This window comes from Rhinopithecus roxellana, chromosome 2 (assembly GCF_007565055.1).
Source record: "Rhinopithecus roxellana isolate Shanxi Qingling chromosome 2, ASM756505v1, whole genome shotgun sequence".
Taxonomy (NCBI): Eukaryota; Metazoa; Chordata; class Mammalia; order Primates; family Cercopithecidae; genus Rhinopithecus; species Rhinopithecus roxellana.
In genome coordinates, this window is record NC_044550.1 from 134,303,565 (window position 1) to 134,327,432 (window position 23,868).

Here is a 23,868-nt window from a genome sequence, read left to right on the forward strand (position 1 = left end):
TTTTTTTTTTTTTTTTTTTTTTTTTTGAGACAGAGTCTCATTCTGTCACCCAGACTAAAGTGCAGTGGCACAATCTCGGCTGACTGCAACCTCCACCTCCCAGATTCAAGAGGTTCTCCTGCCTCAGCCTCTTGGGTAGCTGGGATTAGGCACAAGCCGCCACGCCTGGTTAACTTTTGTGTTTTTAGTAAAGATGGGGTTTTACCACATTGGCCAGGTTGGTCTTGAACTCCTGATCTCAAGTTATCCACCCAACTCAGCCTCCCAAAGTGCCGAGACTGAAGGTGTGGGCCATCGTGCCCAGCCTGCCGCCGGGAGACTTTTAATTACTGAGTCAATCTCTTTACTAGTTGTAAGTCTATTCTGATTTTCTATTTTTTTCATGACTTAGTCTTGGTAGTTTGTTTCCAGGAATTTGTCTATTTCATCTCAGTTATCCAATTTATTGGAGTACAGTTGTTCACAGTACTCTCTTATCGTCCTGTTTTATTTCTGTAGAAGCAGTAATAATGTCCCCACACACCCAGTTTGATTTTAGTTATGTGAGTCTTTTCTCTTTTTTCCTAGTCCATCTAGTTAAAGGTTTGTCAATTTTATTGATCTTTTTAAAGAACCAACTTTTGGTTTCATTGATTTTCTTGAGTTTTCCAATTCTCTATATAATGTTATAACTTGAATTTATACAAGCTGAACTTTAATAACATAAAAACCCTGCTCCTTTACAGCTCTGTCCCCACCGTTTTCAGTCGCTGATGTCACAAAATCACATCTTTACATACTGAGTGCCCTAAAATACGAGCTGGTAATTCATGAGTAAAACTAGTAATGCATGAGTAGCTTAAATTATAGAGAAAACAAAATGTTAGAATTTACAAACTAAATTAAAATACCAGCCTTTAAACTAGTAATTGTTTTTATAAATGTATGTCTCTCTCTTTTTTTTTTGAGACAGAGTCTCGCTCTGTTGCCCAGGCTGGAGTGCAGTGGCATGATCTTGGCTCAACTGCAAGCTCCGCCTCCCGGGTTCACGCCATTCTCCTGCCTCAGCCTCCCGAGTAGCTTGGACTACAGGCGCCTGCCACCACACCCGGCTAATTTTTTTGTATTTTTTTAGTAGAGATGGGGTTCCACCGTGTTAGTCAGGATGGTCTCGATCTCCTGACCTCGTCACCTGCCCACCTCAGCCTCCCAAAGTGCTGGGATTACAGGTGTGAGCCACCACGCCTGGCCCTAAATGTATGTCTCTTAAATCATGTAGACAACAAACAAACAAATGGAGTTATAAACCACTGTTACAACAATACAAACTTTTATAGCCGACCATTATTTACTTTGAGACCTTTCTTCTTCATACAACTTGCAGTTACCGTATAATGTCCTTTCATTTCAACCTATAAGGCTTCTCTTCATTACCTCTCTTGACCATTACTTGCAGGGCTGTTCTAGTGCTAAAAAACTTCAGCTTTTATTTGGGAATGTCTTAATTTCACCCTTACCTTTGAAAGACAGTTTTACTGCATATAAGAGTCTTGGTTAACAATTTTTTTCTTCTTTTAGCACTTTGAATACATTGGCCCACTGCCTGTAGGCCTTCAAAATTCCTGATGAGAAATGTGCTGATAATCTCATTGAGGATCCCTTGTGGCATGGTTTAGCTTTGTGTCCCCACCCACATTCCATCTTGAATTGTAATCCCCAGGTGTTAAGGGAGGAACCTGGTGGGAAGTACTGGATCATGGTCAGTTTCTTCCATGCCATCTCATGATAGTGAGTGAGTTCTCTCAAAATCTCACGGTTTTATAAATGGTAGTTTTTCTGGGGCTCTCACACACTTCTCTCCCGTGCCACCATGTGCAAAGGTACCCTTCGCCTTCACCACAATTGTAAGTTTCCTGAGGCCTCCCTTGTGATGTGGAACTGTGAGTCATCGATTAAGCCTCTTTCCTTTATGAATTACCCAGTCTTGGGTAGTATCTTTAAAGCAGTGTAAAAATAGACTAGTCCACCTTGTATGTAATTAGTAGCTTTCCGCTTGCTGTTTTCAAGATTCTTTGTCTGGTTTTCGAAAGTTTGATTATAACATGTCTCAATGTAGGTCTCTCTGAGTTCGTCTTATCTGGAGTTCATTGAGCTTCTTTAGATGTTTATATTCATGTGTTTCATCAAACCTGGGAAGTTTTCAGCCATTATTTTTTCAAAAGTTGTCTCTGCCTCTTTCTCTCTTTACCATCTGGGACTCCCACAATAGATATGTTGGTCTGTTTGATGGTAGCCCACATGCCCCTTAGGCTCCGTTCACTTTTCGTCAATCTTCTTTCTGTTTCTCAGGTTCAACAATTCTTTTTTGTTGTTTCTCTTTATAGGTTTTCTATCTCTTCATTGATACTGCCATTTTGTTCATACATGATTTTCTTGACTTTCTGCAGGTTTTCCTTTAGTTTTCTCAGCATCTTTAAGACAGATGTTTTAGAGTCTCTGTCTAGTAGATCTGTCATCCGGCCTTTCTTTTAGGGATAGTTTCTGTTTATTTTGTTTTCCCTTTAAATGGGCCATATTTTCCTGTCTCTTTGTAGGGTTTTTTTTTTTTTTTTTTTCTGAACACTGGACAAGTAAGTCTAATAAGTCTAATAATGTGGTAACTCTAGAAATTCGATTCTTTCTCCCCTTGCCCTGGGTTTGCTGTTTGTGTTATTTTTATTTTTGTTCTTGTTTTCTTTTGATTGTTGCAGGCTGTTTCTATGCAGAGGATCAACCCAAGATGTAAATTTAAGGTCTTTTCAGAACTTTTTTGAGCCTGTACCTTTACCTGAGCGTGCACAGTCACTTTCTAATTTTCTGAATTATCTACTTTTCCCCAAAGCTGTTTTTGAATGTCCTAGTCTTTTAACATCTGGCTCCCAAAAGGAGAAAAACAGAAAAATGAAAGAGGAGGGCAATTGGTGCTGGCCCTTTAAATCCTCTTGAAGATACAGCAGCTGGAGGGGAGGGGCTTGTAACAACTGAGGGAGTTGTAATAACAAGGCAGCCCACCTCTTTGTCTGCACTTCTGTGATCAGAAGCAGCAATCAGGGATCCTGAGCACAGATACCCACTATTTGGAGAACAGGATCCTTCTTGCTCACCTTGCACACAGCTTGAGGGGTTCAGGGTGTGTTTATGGAGATACATATGGATATATGTATACACACACATTTTTTCCCTGATCCTTTGAAAGTCAGTTACCGATATCTGACCTCTGACCCTAAACTCATCACAAGTCATTCTCTTGTGCAGCCACAACACCTTCCACACCTACGAAATTTAACATGAAGAACAGCGTCTTGTCCAAATTAAAATTTTTCCCACTGCCCCCAAAAGCATACTTTATAGCTCCTCATCCCAGAGTCAGGCTCTGATCAAGAAGCACACACTTCCTCTGGGTACTTCTTTAGTTACTCTCTTTTAACTCAGGATTCTTTTGTCCTTCATGACACTGACTTCCTTGAAAGGTCTAAGCCCCATGACCTGTAGTGATTGACACAGAGCCCAATGCTCGCCCGGAGCAGGCTCCACTGGCCACTGCTGCCCCACTATTGCAGGGGTAGGGGATTTAGCTTCCCCAGGGACCACCTGACAAGGTCCCTGGAACCACTCTTATTTCCACAGCAGCCATTTCTCTCTAGATCTCATCACATCTGTCTTCCATGAATTGTTCAACATTTTTATCTGTGATCATTGTCTATCTGGTTTTCAAGCACTATTATTAATCTACTCTTTTAAAAATAGCCAGACTTTTCTACTAGATGACGAGCTTAAGGGCAACAAAAGGCAGCAAGAAACATGTATTCTATCTCCCTTCCTTTCAAAGACCACTCAGGCACTAAGGAGGCCACACTTCCCCAGCTAAAGTCATCCAGAAGCCAAAAGCCTGCTGTGTGAGGGAAGGGATGACACGCACCCCCACGGGGCTGTGGCCGTGTAAGGAGCTGCCCTGGAAGGGCCCGGCAACACCTGTCAGGGTTGGGCATCAGGCCCAGAGCTGAGCACTCCAGATGCACTCTTTTATCCATGCCCACTTTTACACAAATCACCCCACCCTCCTTTGCCTGAGAACACTGGTCCCTCTAGCACCCAGGTTCCAAAATGCTTAGAAACATGGGCTCCACACAAGCAACAACCAACCAAAAACGATTCTGCTACACAACAGAGAAGATGCTGAGACCTTACCAAAGAGCACTGAAAATTAAAAAATAAAAGACAACCTTTTTGAAAAAACAAAAGAAGATGCTCAGACTTCCTCATCTGTGTCCTCTCTACTTCCCTGCCCTGTACGAAGGCTGCCTGGAACGCCCTGCATGCACACCTGGACAAGCAGAGCCTCAGGGTGCCTGAGTGCTGAGAGGTGGTTAGCTGTAGCCCTCTGGCGCAGCTGAAAGACATGCTGCACCTCAGAAGAAATCATGCAGATGTTTGAAAATAAGCAGCCAAGGAGAGAAATGTTGGCGCTGCCACAGGGCAAAGTCCAGTTCTACCGGTGACCATCAGGGCTCCAGGTCCAGGACACTGCAGAAGCTCACAGTGGGGTACCCTTCCACGTTACCTTGTCTATAGTGAGCATGTAGAAGTGGGTGATGTCGTTCTCATGTGCGTGCTTGATTCTCGCCATGCACTCCTCCTCATCGATCAGCTCCCCGACGTACTCGTTAACAAATTCTCCCTGGAAATCACAAGAATGTGGCCATGACAAAAAGCGTGCTGACCAATCCTCAGTGTCGGGGCTCAAGACTCCCTATCATGATCACTTAGAACGGGCACCACACACATCAGCATACCTCCATGGAGGGCGCATACAAAGTCTTCATAAATTAAATTCAAAGGATCTCAGACACATCTGTATGTAAAGGTTGCCAATGAAAAATGTATTAAGTATTCATGAAGTGGCAACATGCCAACCCTTGCTTCTTACATGACCTTGTCTCAGGAGGGCTGTCTGATAACCAAGCTTCTACATAACCCACTTTACACGGTGATCTCCACAACAGAAAAAATGGCTACAAAGTATCTGACAGGATATACAGCAAGTCTGGGTGAATCAGCAGTCAGGCAGGTGAGGAACAAGGATGCTGGGGAGGTGTTTCTAAGCAACCTTTTGTGCTGTTGCTGGAACTGGCACCAGGCTTATGAACATTCTGTGCTGGATCAGCCCTGGTATGGACCTGGAGTCTGAGACCACCCACCCCTAGGCCATGCCAAAACACATCAGGGTCAGCAGTTCTACATGTCTCTTAGTCCCTGGATGTCCTTGGGATGCAGTCTGGGAGCAGAGGCAGGAGGTCAGCAGTCCTGGTGTCTACCAACAGCTTGGTCCTAGACTGTGCCAGGACCACCCCTCACAAGAGCAATCTCCTTACGCCTGCCTGGTGAGTGCTCCCAAGCACCTGGCTGTTAGCCCAGAGGAAAATGGGTCACTTCACGAATCTTCCATTTCATAAAAATAACCATCAGAATTCTGACATAAGGCATGCTTTAAGGGAATGTATGAGTTTTAGCAGATATCTTTCATGTACATTTTAAAATATTCAATGTAATAATTCAATTCAAAAAAATATTTCAGGTCAGGCACCAAGGCCCTTGCCTATAATCCCAGTGCTTGGGAGGCCCTAGGCAGGAGGATGGTTTGGGGCCAGGAGTTTGAAATCAGCCTAAGCAACATAGCAAGACCCTATCTCCAAAAAAAATAAAATTATTAGGGCATGGTCATCTACGCCTGTAGTCCCAGCTGCTTGGGAAGCTGAGGTGAGAGGATGGCTTGAGCCCAGGATTCTGAGGCTGCCAGTGAAACTACAATCATGCCACTGCCCTCCGGTCTAGATGAATAGAGAGACCCTGTCCTCAAAACAAAACAAAAATTTTTTTTCCAAAAATACCATTCTCACATGAATACAAAACCACCACAAGCAAACCTAAGTCTAATTCCTAGTGAACCCGTAATTTCTCAAAAGCAGGGGAGGCGATAATGGCACATACCTTTCTGATGTCCCTCTTGGCGACCAGGCCCCACCCTTTGCCATCTGTCTTGATGATCTTGGTCTCTGGGTACTGGCGCTTGGTGAAGCACTGGTTCTGGCAGAACTCGCCTGCGGGACACACCTGCGGGTGGCACTCAACATCAGCATCCTGTTCAGGACACTCCGAATCAAAGCCACAAGGATTCTCATCTGTGGGCTTGCAGTTGCACTTAGGGATTTCTGAAATATCCGCTGTGTAGATCTGGACTTTCCCATAAGGCTTATTCACCTGCAGGGAAGGAGTAAGCTGTCTTGGCCCACCAAATGAATGAAGAGGCCTTCGGATACCCTGGCACGCCGCACCACGGCCTCTCCTTACCCAGCCTCCAGGTGTCCTTTTAGAAAGTTTCAGAGGCCCGACTGGGACACACTCCTCAGAACAGCCCTCCCCAGATCCCAGAGGAGCTCTCCTCTGCCTTCTTAGCACAGGAGGCAGGCAGGGCAACCCAAACGCCCTCTCACGTTCTTTTATCTTAGTGTCTGTGCTCCTCGTTGATGAACAAGAGCTGACACGTATCCAGTCAGGCCATTGTAAGATAAGAGAGAAAACTCATGTTGACTGCTTAGTACACTGCGGGGTGTCCAGCAAACGCTGGGTAAGAGCTCTTCTGAGCAGCTTCCCGACCCATCTCTCTGACTCTTCCTTTACCAAACCCCAGCAGCGAGCACATGGGAGGCCACCCCAGGGGAGCAGTGCTGGGCAGGGGGGCACAGCCTCTGCTCTCATGACCTTGTGGTTTGTCATTAGTGAAAGACAAGCAACCAAATAATAAAGCAGTAGAGATAGTTGAAAATCCGCTGGGGTAGAAATGCACAATCTTAGGCAAGAGGTGGCGAAAGACACCCCTTTCGATGCTGTGGTGTGACAAACTGTACCCTTTGGAGAACAATCTGGGAATATTCCCCAAGAATCTAAACATTTCAGGCTCTCTGACCCTGTGATTCTGTTTCTGGGAATCCATCCCAAAGAAAATACTATATAAGATGAATACAGAGTGCTTTCTTTACACACAAAGATATTGACTGTAGCCCACATTTTACAAGCAAAGGCAGAGCGAGCACTTGACCTCCGGCACACTGATCACAAACACTCTTCAGGAACGGCCACAAGGCTTCTGGGGATGCGGCCCCAAGAGGCACCAGCTCTGAGCGCAGGCAGCCCTGAGGGGCCTGGAGCTCTCACAGAGCCCTGCCCTGGCTGCACTTCCTCCTGCTCTCCTGCTGGGGCTCTCGAGCTCACTAGAATAAACACAGAACTGGCAAAGACCCCCACCCCACACACTTGGTCTCTGAGGTAGACGATCTACGCCTTTGGGGCTCGGTCACTGAGCCCCGCTCCCATGTGACCGACTCCCAGCACTTAGCAACAGCCTGGTGGAGGTGGGAGGCTCATCCCTCAGCTCCTCCTGCTCCAAGCAGCCTGGTCAGGACTGTCACCCCAACCCCTTCGCTAGCTACCAAGCCAAGCCTCATGCTCCAAGGCAGAACCAAGAACCCCCATGCAGATCCCCCCGTGCCATTTGCTCATGGTCTCTTGCGTGGCCATCCACGCCAGGCACCACAGATCCTGGCTGGTGACAGTCCTCTCCCCAGCCATAGCCTGGGTGTGCCTGAGAACCGCTCACAGCCCTTGGGGAAAACTCCCTCCACACGCGTGCACGCAGCTCCCACACGCCACCTTGATGTGCTTGTATGGTGGGGGCTTGCGCTCGCTCTCCTGTGTTTCTCGGGCTTCCCTCTGAAGCTTAATTTCACGAAAACGAGCTTCAGCTTCTTGCAGTGCTAAAAAGTCAATGAAATAGGAGTAAGGATTTTAGTAAATAAAGGTAACTACCTTTCAAGCTCCATATTTTTATAGTTCACTCTAAACTTTCAATGTTAAGTATTAGTTTCTGGTTCCCATAAAACTAGAGTCTATGAACAACTGTCAGTGGGCAGGTATTTTTAAATGCAGCCAAGTGTGTGAGGCAGAGGAGTGCTCCGAGAACAGCCATCACCTCTCTACGAGGCAGGCCCAGGGCGGAGTTTCTATCAGGAGCTCCCTGTCCTCCACTATGGCCTAAGGACAAAACACCAGGGTCAAAGCCTGGGACTTGCTGTTCTCAGACAGAAATAAAAAATGCACCTGAGGCCAGGTGCGGTGGCTCACGCCTGTACGCCTGTAATCCCAGCACTTTGGGAGGCCGAGGCAGGTGGATCACCCGAGGTCAGGAGTTCAAGACCAGCCTGACCAACATGCTGAAACTCCATTCTCTACAAAAAAAAAAAAAAAAAAATTAGCCAGGCATGATGGCAGGTGCCTGTGGTCCCCAGCTACTTGGGAGGCTGAGGCAGGAGAATTGCTTGAACCCAGGAGGTGGAGGTTGCAGTGAGCGGAGATCACAACATTGCACTCCAGCCTGGGCCACAGTTGAGCAAGACTCCGTCTCAAAACAAAAAAACAAACAAAACAAAACATGCAGCTGAGCTCCTCTTGAAGCGAAAGGGGCTCTGAGAGATGAACACAGGCTCAAGCAAGACAGAGGAGGAAAACACAAACCCCTACCATCCGTCCTGAGAAGGAGGCCAGTCCCATGTCAACACTGGACGTGTCCTGTGGTCTGCCCTGTTTTTGCGGCCGCAAGTCAGCCACAAAGGGGTCTGGCACTACAGGACACCACATCCATAGTCACGAGACTTCGCCGACGGTCGCGCCACATACATCAGGCCACCTCTCAATTTCGTCTTGCCCTCTTAATAATTTTTAAAACTCTTTCAATGCCTACCTGTTCTTTATGAGACCTCTGAGTGCCTACCATGCACTCCTCCTACCACTCAGTGCAGCCTGCAAAGCTTTTGGCAGCACGGAGCTAACAGAGCTTTAATGCGTGGGTCCCCGCCTGCAGCCACACAGGAGCGAGCACTGACCTGGCTGCAACACAGCGTGTGCTTCTCCTGAATGAGCCACATGCACACCCTGGGTTTTCCCTGCTGGCCTCATTCTCTCTCAACCTGTGTCATAAACACCAGTTCCTCCAGTGAGGGGTCACACCCTGTCCTGCCTCCCGCAAACGTGGGTCGCCAGCCGGCCATGCCACGTCGTTGCTCCTGCCTCCCCGCAGCTGGGGAATCAGAGGCCAAGCACCTTGTCTGCTTGACCACCGATTCCTCATGCGCTGAAAGGCAAAGTGAGCCCCCAAGAGCCCGCTGCACAAGGTCCAGACAACAGGACCCTTCCTTCAGATCTGCATTTTACGTAAAGGCAAGCCATGGAACGTTTCTGTAAATTAGTACTAAAAAATAATTTCTGAATAATAGGTTTACAGAATTTTTAATGGAATTAATCACAAACCAATGTTACAAAAGTTATCAGTGTATCTTACTGTATGCTTAACAAATAAACCAGACTGCAAACTTTTTCCTAATTTAAAATACAGATTGAATGGTAGTCCAGTATTTTCTACAAAGATCAAATTTTTAAAAATAGAAATTAGGGGTAAGAAAATGCATGAGAGTGCTGTCTCACTCTCTATCTGAAAATCTCCGTACCGTTTTTGAAGACTCTTCCGATCCCTCTGACCCCCTGGTAGCGGCTGCCCCGGTCCCCCTCCATGTACGGGAACACTCGCGCCTGATGCGTCCAGTAATAATCTTTAGACCCAAAGAAAAACACAGGGAATTCTCCAATCTCGTGCTTCATTTTCTGAATATTTGGGGGAACATTTTTGGGATGGCAAACTTCTGCCGGCCACCATCTATTATAAATATTAAAAACAGGATTCACAGACTCCTCAGAGAGAGCGACAATAATTTAAATACTTTAAGTACTGTAAAGTGAACACATGTGAACAGAAAAAACATAAAAGCATACGATTCTATGTCTCACACCTGTAGTTCCCAAGTTTCACCCAAATGATATCCTGGAAGTGCAGCTTCTTCCCAGCCCTGCAGTCATTGCAGAACCAGCTGCCGTCAGGCATCTCGATGTTCAGGCAGTCAGGGTGGAAGGCCGCTGGGCAGGACTCGCAGCACAGAAGGCTCCCCCCTGCAAGAGGAGGGCAAGGCAGGCAGGCTTAGCCTGTCTGTTATGGCTCAGCCCAGATTCAGTGCTTCACAATCTACAGCTATTACAGCCTTAACTTATAAACATCAGTTTAAAAACAGCGATCTGTACATTAGCACAAAAGCAAACGTCATTTTCACCACAAATAATTTCCTGTATGTTTGCAAAATGATTACAATTAATTTAGAACTACTGTGATATACTATGAATGTGAAGACGCAGAGAACACTATCAACATCAGTGAACACAGCACAGACAAGGAATGAACCTGCCTTGATACGTGGCTCCTGGGAGTGAGAGGCGTGTGCCGCAGACACCCCCAGGCCCCTCACCTTTGGAGCACACAAAGCACCAGCTCACGTTGACGTGGGCATGGTGTCGCTTCCCCTTCCGAGCAGTGAAGTGGGCAGTGCAGATGATGCTGTTGGAGGCGATCACTGAGCATCCTGCTGCCAGACAAGCATCCCCGCTGTGATAGGCAACAGGGCAGCGGACACACCGCATCATTTTACCTGAAGGCAAAGAAACACACCCTAAGGAACCCGAACACTGACTCCAATCATAGTGAAAGGAGCAATTAATAATTACTCAGCCTCCATGAATTTGAAAAGTTAATGCTAAAATGAAATGGAGGTATTTGATTTAAAAAAAGCTTTCAGAGCAAAGGTGCTTCAAAACAATGTTTGAGAAAATGGTCATACATCTAAAATGCTGTGTTTTTTCAGCCTGGGCACTGCAGGCATCTGGGGCACGTGGGCAGCCATCCTAGGCATTGTGCAGTGTTGAGCAGCATCCCCGGCCTCTACTCACTAGATGCCAGGAGCACATCCCCAAAATATCCCCAGACATTGCCAAATGTCCCCTGGAGGACAAAATTGCCCCTGATAAAGAACCACTGGTGTCAAGAAGTACAGACAACCTGCCACCCTCATCCCACACACCTAACATTAGATAATCCAAATGTAATTTAATATAAAGATGTTTTCTTACATATAATGGGCCATTAAAACCAGAGCAAACAGGTTGGGCATGGTGGCTCATGCCTGTAATCCCAACACTTTGGGAGGCCCAGGTGGGAGGATTTTTTGAACCCAAGAGTTCAAGACCAGCCTGGGCAATACAACAGAGCGACCTCATCTCTACAAAAAAATAAACAAAATTAGCCAGGCATCGTGGTCCACACCAAGTGGGAGGATCACCTGAGCCTGGGAGGTCAAGGCTACAGTGCGCTGTTATCACGCCACTGCATCCTAGCTTCAACAACAGAAGGAGACCCTGTTTCAGAAAAAAGAGGTCAGAGCAGTGGCCTAACAGTTCAAGACCAGCCTGGGCAACATGGTGAAACCTCATCTCTACAAAAAAATACAAAAATCGGCCGGGCGCGGTGGCTCACGCCTATAATCCCAGCACTTTGAGAGGCTGAGGCAGGTGGATCACCTGAGGTCAGGAGTTCAAGACCAGCCTGACCAATATGACAAAACCCTGTCTCTACTAAAAATACAAAAATTAGCCAGGTATGGTGGTGCGTGCCTGTAATCCCAGCTACTGGAGGGCTGAGGTAGGAGGATCACTTGAACCTGGGAGGCGGAGGTTGCAGTGAGCTGAGATCATACCACTGTACTCCAGCCTGGGCAACAGAGGGAGACTCCATCTCAAAAAAAAAAAAAAAATTACAAAAATCAGCCAGGTGTGGTGGCATGTGCCTGTAGTCCCAGCTACTCAGGAGGCTGAGGCGGGAGGACGGCTTGAGGCCGGGAGATCAAGGAAGCAGTGAGCTCTGATCACACTGCACTCCAGCCTGGGTAACAGAGCGAGACTCTATCTCTATGAAGGGGGGGGGGGAAAAAAAGCCAGGACAAACAAAATCTATCAAAATGGTCCAAAGGTTGCCCCTCTCCTAAAGTTAAGCATCTTTAGGGTGATATTTAGGATGGAAAGAAGAAAAAGGGGGACAGGTCCTTTGTCAAAGAAAACCCAACCCAGCTGACGTCCAGTTAGTCACTCAAGATAATTAATGCTCTTTGGTGACAATCCCAAGAGCCCACCTTCCCAAGCGCCCATGGGCCTGCCTCTGAACCCATAGCAAGGCTGCGCAGGTGGTGCACCTGTACCTTTTGACGGCCTTGGGTTTGAAGGGTTGGAAGCGTGGCAGCTCACACAGCTGTGAAGGGGGCAGCGGAAACCTCGGCTCTCAAATACAGTCAGAGGGTATTTTTTCACACAAGCCTCATGGTAAAATTTTCCACACTGAGTTACCACACAGCGCTTAACATCTGTCTTGCTCTCTTTACACACGAAACATGAGTGAATCCCTAACAAAAAGTTAAAGAAGGGGTGGAGAGAGAGGTGCAAAGAACAAGAATTAAATTGCAGTTCTGAGCCACTAAAATCAAGCAGCTCCTCTTCAGAGGCAGCCTCGTTGCTAAAGCACCTGGCCCTGTTTCCAACCTTGCTCACTAGTCCAAGCATTCTCCAGCAAAAAGATCCAGCCATCAAGGATTACCTTGCTGCGATCTGAGCTCCAGCTTCACCTGAAATACAGGAGAATCTTACTAGGCAGCCTGGCTGGGAAGGCCCAGTTTAACCGGCAAGAAGCTTGAAGGAAGGGGCTCCTATGAAAAGAGGCCTTTCCTCCTCGAGAGCAGCTGGCCAGTGATGGAGCCGTCACTCATGATTCTGGGCAGGCAGACAGACACTCCCAGAAGTGAGGTGCTGCTGTGGGACTGCCACGGCCTGGGAGACTCTCCAGGTGTCTTCCTGACCCAGGAAGTTTTCTGACATGAGCTAGGAGACTCCTTGGGCCCGGTGAGTAGACAGGAAGGGCCATGGCTGTGCAGCTGTCCTCTCATCATTCTCACAGACCCCAGACTGTGCCAGGCAGCACCTGATGCAGTAATATGGAGGCAGAACAACAGCACTGACAACTCAGGACAAGCCTGGAGCTGTTCTTTCTGTTGAAACTGAGGCTCAAGGTGACACTGTGTCTTCGTAAAGAACTTTATGTTCCTATGGACTTCAGTGTTCGGTGACCAACCAGGTTACCCATACCCTTAATGCTGCACTGTCTGAGCGGCAGTGCCCTGTGGTGGCCGCCTCACACACAGCACAGGCTCAGGCCAGCCCACGGGATGAAAAGCCCACGACCTATCATCCCGCCCCACCCTGCCCGCCACCTGATGGAAACGGTACCAAGGGGGCACATATGATTGAAATCAGAGCAAACCCTGCAGCCACTGAGAGGTGGGTACACCTGCCAGGTGTGGGCTGCAAGCTCCAGAGAGGGCCAGGTGGTAGAGATGGAGCTTGTCCACTGCAGGCACCTCAGGGCAGGACTTTGTGCAGGGGGTTGCAGGAGCAGGTGGCCGGCCAAGTTGCAGAGCTGCCCGCCCGTGGGAACTTGCCTGAGGCACACTCGCTGCAGGTGAACCTCCCTTCTGGCCTCCGGGAAAGCCCAAGGCAGGCGAGGTGGAAAGCTCCGCAGCAGGGTCCTTCACAGAGCAGGAGGCTGCCCGGCTTCTCACACAGCTGCGGGGGCAGAGCAGGCGGGTAAGCAGCGCCCAGCAGTCCCTTCTGCACCTCTTACCACAAGGTAAGCCGTCTGCTTCTGTCTCCAGTAGCAGAAAATCCCATTTTGCTACTCAAGGATATATAACAACATGCATGGGCAAACGTCTGGCCCGAACAGAACGAACAAATACATTATCAGATTAAAACCAGATGACTGTTACAGAAAGAGGCCAGTCCTTAGCAGTGGCAAAGGAAACAACAGGATCACAACCCTGAAGGATACATCCAAGATACTTTAAATCAGATTTGAAAATCAACAGAAATCAAAGGCATCCTAATCCAGATGGCAGGTGCCACGCTGAGTGCAGGCAGTATTCAACTTCCCTCATCAACTGCCTAGCATGGAAGCTCTCCCACGCCATCTTCAGCTGACGGATGTGGCAGGACTGAAGCACAGAGGGTATGTGGCCTGGCTGGTGTCCTGGGGCCAGACACAGGTCTAGTGATGGCCCCCTCAGCCCACAGCCTGGCCTGTCTGATGTGCGTGTCATCAGCGAAGCTAAAACAGGCCTAGCACCTCGGCTTTTCCAACAGGAACTTTATGTATGTGTGTGTGTGGATTACATGATGTGTATACAAATCTCATCCTACATGCGAATTATGAATGTTAATGGAGGCAACTTAATCCCAGGATTTCACTGGCAGTCAGTCTGACCCCTTCAAAACAGAGATCAGTGAGTGATGGTGACATTGGGGAAGGGGTCTGGAGGGAAGAGAGAAGACACTACAAATTCGCTCTGCGTACCAGGGCCCCAGTCAGACAGCAGCACAGACACAGCGGATGCTGCCTTCCCCTCACCTGGCACACGTACTCCTTTTTGGCAGTAACTCCTCGCTCAGACTTTTTGGATGAGACAGACACTTCAGTTTGTGTTTCATCTGCACTTTCATATGGGGACTCCGAGGGCTCGTCTCCCGGGCTGTCCGAGACCTAGAGATGAAGGAGGCGGATGACAGTTCACTAGTCGCAGAACACAGTGGGTGGCCACGCCCTGCAGGCAGGCTGGTCCCGCCCAGCCCCACCACCCTCCAGTCTTTCTCAGCACTGGCCTGTACTGCCAGTGATTTCACAGTGGAACCATCATCAACTGGTTTTTGTGGTAATATAACCCGTAATTAGACTATGTAGAAAATTCAAAAATGGACTTTATTCTACCTAGTATTTAGCATATATATGCATATAAGAGGCATATTCCTTAAAATGAAGGAAGTGTTATGAACATCCAATTTGCTCTAGTAGGTGAACTAAGACAGGCTTTGGGAACAAGAATCTTGGCCCTTCTTACCTAGTCTGTTCAGGTTCTACTACTCTAAGGTGGGAGAAACATGCTAACACCAAACGAATGTGTAAAGGAACCACAGATGAAGGAAGTGTCAGCCTCATCAGGTGACCATGCTGTCCAGCTGCCTCTGGGGCGGAGACCATGTGTCCTTTCAAGTATGTGCCTATGCGGGGGTGCAGTCAGGAGAGTCTTCCGGACTCACACCACAGGCTGACCGTTCGGTTTCTCTTCTTTCTCCCATTGCCTATTTTTCCTGATATTTCACAGTTCACTTGTTCTCCCCACCAGAGAAGTGAGGTGGGCAAAGGCAAGGTAAAATCTACCTACTTGATTCACATCTGAGTCTATAAGTAAAAGGTCTGGGATAGAGGTATGGAATCCCTGAGCGAGTGGAATGGCTCGCAGGTTCTATCTCTTCTGTCTCTGTCTCCCCTTCATTTAACAGAAATCACTGAAGACCAGGCTGAAGCCTCACCCTCATGAACACAGCGTTTCACCCTCACCTGACAAGCAACATCAACAAATGTTTAAATGAATAAAATAGAGAATCTTCTTGTCTGTTAAATCAAGTGTTTAAAAAATTTGGTTTTTATTTGATGTTAGGTAAGTAAGTGTTGAACACTGAATTTTGGAGATGAAACAGAGCAAAAGCATAAACTACATTTCCTGTACACCTCAATCATCACAAAAACAAGTAATTATGTTATCGGCTTGCTGTTTGCCAATGAATACAAAGTTAGAAATTGGAATTGGGCCACATTAAAAAATAAAAGCCAACCCCACCAGGGACTCTGACCAATCCTGTGACCTTATCCATGAGCTTTTCCACATTTAGCTGACATTACAGGGAGCGATGGAAGAAAAACAAATTAAAAACAAACACAGAAGTGTTTGCTGACTTCAGATTAATGTTAGAGTGGGCTTTTTTTTCCCCCTCCAGACGGAGTCTTGCTCTGTTGCCCAGGCTGGAGTATAGTGGTGCAATCTCAGCTCACTGCAACCTCCGCCTCCTGGGTTCAAGCGATTCTCCTGCCTCAGCCTCCCGAGTAGCTGGGACTACAGGCGCCTGCCAACAAGCCTGGCTAATTTTTTTGTATTTTGAGTAGAGATGGGGTTTCACCATGTTGGCCAGGCTGATCTTGATCTGCTGACCTCGTGATCCACCTGCCTTGGCCTCCCAAAGTGCTGGGATTACAGGCGTGAGCCACCGCGCCCGGCCAGAGTGGGCTTTTTCCAAGGGCTTCCGTCGGCTCTGACTGGTGACTGTGGGTGGTGACAGATGTGAGCCGCTCTTCTCGTCTCACTAGATACATCTCCTGACAGCACAAAGTCTAAAGCAAATGCGGCCTCTTAATCTTGACTTCCTCACCTTTTCCAGGAAGATGGACTCGTGTCATGAACACTAATCAAAGCAGTACACATTTTAAGGCTCTGTCACTGTGAGGCTGCCAGGAGGGCCCTGAGGGGGCCGTAGCTCACGTCCTGCTCTTTAACACCCACGAAGGGCCACTTGACGTGCTCTGAGCTCAAACCCCAAATTTAACAACCCCTCAGATGTGGACTCAGCAGTGGGGACCTGAGCACTTCTGAGATGAGACTGGAGGGGGTGCCAGGGGAGCACAGGGCATTGGGAAGCAGTGGCCACACTGTCTGGGGCCCCACTCAGAGAGTCACCCACACAGGCGCCCAAGCTGACCCATCTGATGGGGGAACCAAGGCCCAGAGAAAGGGGCCTTCTGCATGGCTCAGAGGAGAGAGCCCCAGCGCTATCCACCAACCCATGCTCTTCCCTTAACGTGGTGGAACAAACTCAAAAAGCTTTAAAAATGAGGAAAAAAATGCATGGAGAGAAAGACAGAAAACACAAAGCAGTCCTGGGTCAGAGGAAGGAACAGCACCTTTTATTTCAGATTTACAGAAAAAGTTAGCACGTTTCCACTTGGAGAGATTTCCTACATTAACAAAGTCTGTTTTGAGGAAATAAACACTGAATACATATTTTGAATGGAAATATATAAATGTTAACGACACACATGAGGCTCATTTCCTGATCAGGGTCTGGGACCCACATACAGAATACAGACCTTACAATAGTACAGTCCATGACACAGATTGTAAAGATTCCGACTTTTTCCCACCACACCCCCTCCCAGCCACTGGACAGACAACTAGCCACAGTCGGGGAGGATCCAACGCTCTCGGCTCGGCAACCACCCGCAAGGAGAGCAAAGTACGAGGGCGTCCCACAGCGAGCCTTACTCCAGCCGCAGGCTCCACCTCCACGCACCAGGTGACGTGACTCACTCGGAGAAGCCATTTGTGGAGGTGGCACATTCACCTGTACGGTCCCAACACAGTCCCAAATCTCAGTCTACAATATCTACGATCTATTCCATATCCAACGGGATGCATTTGGAAAGGAAAACTGCAGGGACTGAGCAGACACAGACTCTGTCAAGAACTTTCCCGTTGCTCCCCACGTCCACCACAGCCATGCTGCGGCACTGAGCTCCGAGCAGCTTAGCTCCTGACTTTTCAAAGTTTTCTTCAGTCTGAAAATACTTTCTCCACTCTCTACTCAGAATAAGATAGTACCAAGTTGCCTATTTGCCTTAGAAATACATTCCTTCAGGGCAGGGAATGCAGTCTCCTTGATCTATTACAGGGACTTTTCAAGATGATATTACCAAACATAATGGAACCTAGTGAACACATTCCAGCCAACTGCTAAAAGCACATGGCCCTTCAGGGTGACCTGTATGAGCCGCAGTCAGATGCCACCTTCTGTGACTGCAAAGCAGTCCCCTACTCTTCAGAGTGGCGTCATACACATTGAGTTTTTAATTTTTTGACAAAACAAATCCCTTCACAACTTGAATACGACATCGTTTTTGAAATACAATTACAGACCTTGAACAATAAATATTTCTACAAACTGACATAATTTTCATGTTGAAGTGATGCTTTTGTAAAGAAGGAAGTTGATGGCGAGAAGTACCTCCACAGTGTTTGCGTTTACAAATGACAACAGCCCTGTGCTCAGCAGATTAAATGAGTGTGAAATCAAGACTAATCTCAAACAGGTCTTCCAAGTTAACAGCACAGTAAAATGTTAGTCAAAATTAGTCACTCATCATCTAAAATACTATAGTTCATAAAATACTATAGTTCATAAAATACTATAGCTCATAACAATTTTTATTAAAATGACCCTTCTAGGTTACACAAACTAGAAACTTCCTGGCTACCACTAAATTCTAGGGTCAGGGCTGGGGGTGAGTCTCTGAGAACAGAGGAAGTCTCCATTCACAGAGCACCGCTGCATACCACAGTCATCTTCTAACCTGCACAGGCTTTTGTACAGCCGTAGCCACACAGCCCCAAGCAGGTGGCAGCAAGGACCAAGTGTCACCTGTGGCCAGAGTGAGGCCAGGTGGCTGCTGTTCCCAATTCAAGGCCTGCCCATCAAAAGTAAAATGAGTCTAAAATATCCTATCAACCCAATTTTGTCCCACTGTGTCCTGAGCAGTGGCCATCCCACAGGGAGTGTGCTGGGGAGGAGTGTCTGGCTGACTGTAGGCAGCAGGCTGTGCACTGTCTGTAAAGGACTTGAGAACAATGACAAAACTACCCACAATACACGTGTTTCCACTAGCACAGTGCTGAGCAAATCCCCCATCAGCCGGACCAGGACCCCCACCCCTACCTCAGTTGTTTCTTGAAAATACTATATGCCTGGATGGTCAGCATGCTTCAAAATATTACCCGAGAGTTATATGCAAAAAGGCCAACAACTACAGGTAGGCTAGAAAAAAACATAAATGTGGACCTAACATGTAACCATGGAGTTCAAAGGTATCCAACCAACAAGATGAGGCCTGCTGGGCTGTTGGAGAGACACCCTGCTGTGAGAATGTCCCAAAGGAAGCATGCCCCTTGCTCAGCCAGTAAAGGAATCCGATGAATATAATACAAATAATTTTCTACCTGCTAATGAGTCAATTTGACATCACTGCCAGGTAAATTAGTGGTAATTTCTACTATTCGAGGTAAAACAATAAAAATGGTACCCAAAGTGATCAATTTCGTTGACACAAAGTCCTAAAATATGAGTCAGAATATTTCTTTTAAAATAAGCAAGATCCGCCAGGTGCAGTGGCTCATGCCTGTAATCCCAGCATTTTGGGAGGGTGAGACAGGCAGATCATGAGGTCAGGAGTTCAAGACCAGCCTGGCCAATATGGCAAAACCCTGTCTCCACTAAGAACACAAAACTTAGCCAGGTGTGGTGACGGCCACCTATATCCCAGCTACTCGGGAGGCTGAGGCAGAATTGCCAGAACCAAGGAGGCGGAGGTTGCAGTGAGCCGAGATTGTGCTACTTACTGCACTCCAACCTGGGCGACAGAGTGAGACTCCATTTCTAAATAAATAAATAATAAATAAATAAATGTAAGACCCCCTCCCCCCGCAAATTTTAGAAGCTAATAACAAGCCAATACCAGCTTTGAGAGTATTTTGAGAAACCTTTTCTAATGATAGTTACTTCAGTTTCTCTGGCAAAAGACTATAATTTAGCTTTATAATCTCAAAGATAAACTGCAAACCTCAGCAATTACTCCATTTATAGATTTTTTTAAAACTAAGGTGATGAACCTATTGATTTTAAATGCATAAGATGTTATATTTTCACACTAAGTCAAAAGGGCTCTCACCTGGTCTGTATACAAAAGTCTACCTGGTCAGAGGAACATTTTAAATTAATTAACAATTTAAAAGGGCTAGATATGTTAGAGAAGTGTGTTATAAGTCAAATGAAAAAGAAATGAAGCAAGCTTGCCAAAGTCAAAATGACCTTATTTTTCATCTACTGCTATCAGACAGGAGCCTCTCCAGTGAGGGGAATCCGTGGCTTTACAGTCCTCCAGGCACGTCTCAGGCCCAGATGCAGTGACTGATGTCAGCCATCAGAGGAGCCTCTGCCGCCACGGCAACCCTTTCAACTCAACTGGATCAAACGAGCCAAGGACCTTTCCCTCACTTGGAAATGCTTATACTGGCTTCCATGCTGGGACACAGAGGAGGACAGAAGCCCAGCTCGCAGCCCTGCTACCACAGGTGCCACCCACTCACATCAGGCTTCTGGCAAGAGCCCTCTCAGGAGCACTTTCTTATCATCTTAATTTTATATACATCCACAGGCACTTTTTTTGGTTTTGGAACTAGATGCTAATTTATAATCTTACTTTTCTTTTTTAAACATTTCTGTGACAGACTCAGCACTTGTTCTGGCAGTCTCACACACACCTCTGGGCACAAACCGTGGGCAAGGAAGGCCAGGGCCAGGGCCAGGGCCAGGGCAGCACGGGAGCAGCAAATTTGCTCCTGACAGCGTGGCTCTCGCACAGCATCCTCCCTCCTTTCCTCTGGTGTGCTCAGCTCTTAAAGTCTCCAGCTACATGAAACTCTCCAAATGCCCATCTTCCCACCCCACCCGTGTCTTGCTCCACAGTCCCTGAGCACCCCATTTTAAATCCACCTAGGCTTCTGTGTGAAGTACCTAAACAAAAAACACAAAATCAGATCCCCCAGAGCTGCAGGGACCCCTCGGAGATCCTCTAAGCACCACTCCACCCACTCAAGAAGCAGCAGTGGGACAGAGGACCCCCGGACTCCTGTCCGAGGACTCTGCATATCACACACAGTCACCCTGTGCCTTTCACCACATGAAAGATTGTATGTCATGAAACCTCGCTTAAGTTTCCTGCTGGTTTTAAGGAACAGTCTCTTAAAAACACTGGAACTGTTTCTAGTTGGGAGATACAGGTATAAAAGATAAAATGTATACTCAAGACAGCACTGAGATGCAACTACACCTAGAGTCCGTATGACTGAAAAAAAGACATTTAATTTTTGCATGAACACTGAGGAACGGCCCACAGATCCATCTAGAGCAGGTGGGGCAATTTTAGAAGCAGATATATAAAGGCTTGATGGCCCAGTGGCTCTCAGATCAGTCTTAGAAAAACAATTCAGGACCTCTATTGCCAATACGTACACTACCTCAAGATGCCACCCTATTACAATGGAGTACTTACATTTTTAGAACAGCTACAATCTAACCTATATATTCTGACAAGTTTTCACCTCTTGTGAATGCCTCAAGTTTTACACTAGAGAGCCACCTCCCCTTGCCAGGCACAGACATGGTGTGGCGTCCGAAGCGAGTCAAATGGGACTAAAATGGTTCCATGTATGACAACCAAAATTCATCTCAACAACCGGCAATTCAAATGTCTTAAGGCTAGAATGTATCACCATTATTTTGAGGTTCTTATGAAATGAAGGAATTCCATGTTAAATTAGTAGCATAATGAATTTCTGTACTCTTGGCAAGCCAATGGTCCTCCCTAAGTTCTTTTAAACAAGAGCTCTTTCCAGCCACCTCCTTCAGGAAACCAGGAGATGGCCCTCTCGGAAAACTCTGCTCCTCTATGATGAGCCCATTCCTGGCATCTGAAGTGGGGCAGTGCTGCCACACATGGGACTGTCCTTCTCACTGCAGAGTGCTGAGTTCACTAACCCCCACCCACCTTCTCAATGTCCCCAGGGAACGATGTCACCTCCCGCTGAGAAACACTGTCATTCCCGTCCATGGTCCCCCGTGTGCTCCTTGGGTATTCAGTTGATGCCGATGTCATGCTGCTCTTTGGACACCATTTGGTCATTTGCAGGGTTTCACTTTCTCCATAATAGAGGGGGAGCACCAACACACTGGCTGACTTCTAATGCATCTATCAGTTATGGGCTAGCTGGCTGGTCACCCACGCAAAATTCATCATGCTGTAATTTCAAATGAAATAACCTTCATTTTCACCAAAACCCTTTCAGGGTAGAGTCTTTACTTTGGGTGACTACTTATTGAACCAGAGCCATTTTTATACCATCTTTTTTTCCCCATCTTTAAATTTCATGGTTTTTTTTGAGAATTTTAATTTTACTCCTGAGCTTTTTCATGTCCTTTGGAGTAACACAGCTTAGATTGCTCCTAGGCCATCTTTGGGGCTATGTATCCTGCAACATTTGAGCAGAGCCAATAGAGCGACCCAACCAGCCCTCAGCCTACAGTCCAGCACCCTAAAGCGCCACACACACAAATCCAGTGTTCTGCCACTTCTAGGTTTATTTCATCCTCGCATGCATAATGCAGTCAAGAGGACCACTGTTCATGCCAAAGCAAAATTTATGCTTTTGGATAAAAATAGAATGATGGCGATTTTATCATTTTTATTATTATAACCATTATTACTGTCACAAAAGGAAACCATGGAGTCCTGGCCAGGCACCCTAAGCATCTTACATGCGTTACATTACTTAATGGTTTACAACAAAATATTAGTCAGAAACGTTCATTAAAGATAAAACACAGCCAAAGAATCTGCTGGGAATGAACTGTGGGCTACTCGCATGGTACTGTGAATAGTACACCTTCTGCTTTGATGAGCTGAAGGGCAAGTAAGCCTTTTCCTCGCCATGCAAAAATGCGGACACCTGGGGCAGGACACCAGGCTGCTCCCCTACATTAAGACAATGAAACATGAGGGCTGATGCTCTACAGAAGCAACTGATGCAGCAGTTGGTGTAAATAACCTGATTACAGTATCCCCTCGGTCCGGGGCCTTGGATCAAAAGGGTTAAATGGTTCACAACAATACTGTAAATGGTATTTTTTTCTAAAAATTTACTGTATCTAGTGTCATAATAAAACTGTTTAGTAAAAAAGGATAGAATCAAAACTCTTTCTGCCTCTTATGTTGGAAATTAGTGTAGTATCTACAATACTGAACATATCTCATTGGCAATAAGAACAGCTGATGAGGACTCCTCCTAACATGTGCTGTTAGTTTGTTTCTGAGGGTACCGACGCTGATATTTTCCACAAAAATCCAGTGAGTTAAAAACTAGAGGAGAAGCGACTCTAAGAGGGCCACCCGTTCCGTGCAAGGCCCTGCTGCAGCTCTGGACAGCCCCCAACTAAAGGGCCTGCCTTTCAACTTGAAATCTACATGGACCACTGGAATATGAACGTGTTTCTATTATGAGATGAATGTGATTGATTAAATGGCCTTGATTAGGTATCTTACCTTGGTCTTAAAATTTGTTATCTGTTTTCTTCATTGTATGTGTTTATTAATACCAGTAAAAACAGATTATCACACATCTTCCATAAAATGATTGTGATAGAAATGTCACTGAGTGTGTACGATGATACGCCACCTGCAGCAGCATCCTGGAATATTACATCATTCTAAGTGCAGTACAGGGCAGCTGGGTTCAAATCCAACTTGACTGGTGTGGGCTCCCACAAAAGCTGTTACCAGTGAAGGCGAAAAAAATAAGAATTTGCTCTACTAAAGGAATAAAAAATGAAGTTACAAAACACTTAAATCACATTAATTCCTTCACAGGCCTTTGTCATGCAAGTGTGTAATTTTAATCTATTCTCTTCCTCAGGGTGATGTAGTACCATGTAATAATTATTCCAATAAAAATTTTTATCACATATACCTTTTTCAAGAAGAATTTAAACTATAACATGACCTAAAGTGTTCTGAAATATCAACCCTATGAAAGTACCTTATTTCAAACAAATGTGATGAAAGGGAGGAAATATAAACATGCAAAGGGGGTGTGACCCAAATGGGTGTGTGTCGGTGTAGACCTCAAACAGCAATTCTCATGGTCACCTAACTCATATCAGAATCGGGCCCAGCAGTCAACAGAGTGTTTTTTATAACACTACACTTTGCCTCATATGCTAACAGGCATTCAGTACTGGAAACATCACAAACATTTACTGTAGTTCAGTCACGTTAATACATAATAGACAAGTTTATTTGTTCACCTAAAGTTGTTTTAACAGCATAAT

At 46.5% G+C, this 23,868-nt stretch overlaps 1 protein-coding gene across 4 annotated transcripts in view; it reads right to left on the reverse strand.

Moving 5' to 3' along the window:
- Positions 1–4,537: 4,537 nt before the first annotated feature.
- NSD2 (nuclear receptor binding SET domain protein 2) overlaps positions 4,538–23,868 on the reverse strand; it is a 94,114-nt gene continuing 74,783 nt past the window's right edge. For 2 of the 4 annotated variants that reach the window (XM_030920509.1, XM_030920500.1), the window contains 9 exons: positions 14,456–14,587; positions 13,491–13,614; positions 12,201–12,401; positions 10,422–10,601; positions 9,915–10,071; positions 9,576–9,781; positions 7,726–7,829; positions 6,007–6,276; positions 4,538–4,696 (listed from right to left, as the gene is read on the reverse strand). In XM_030920509.1, coding sequence (XP_030776369.1) covers positions 4,553–4,696; positions 6,007–6,276; positions 7,726–7,829; positions 9,576–9,781; positions 9,915–10,071; positions 10,422–10,601; positions 12,201–12,401; positions 13,491–13,614; positions 14,456–14,587 — 1,518 coding nt within the window. In that variant the 3' untranslated portion in view covers positions 4,538–4,552. Of the gene's footprint in view, positions 4,697–6,006; positions 6,277–7,725; positions 7,830–9,575; positions 9,782–9,914; positions 10,072–10,421; positions 10,602–12,200; positions 12,402–13,490; positions 13,615–14,455; positions 14,588–21,915; positions 23,311–23,868 lie in introns of those variants that run through there. The other 2 variants (XM_030920504.1, XM_030920511.1) reach the window with 2 other exon arrangements.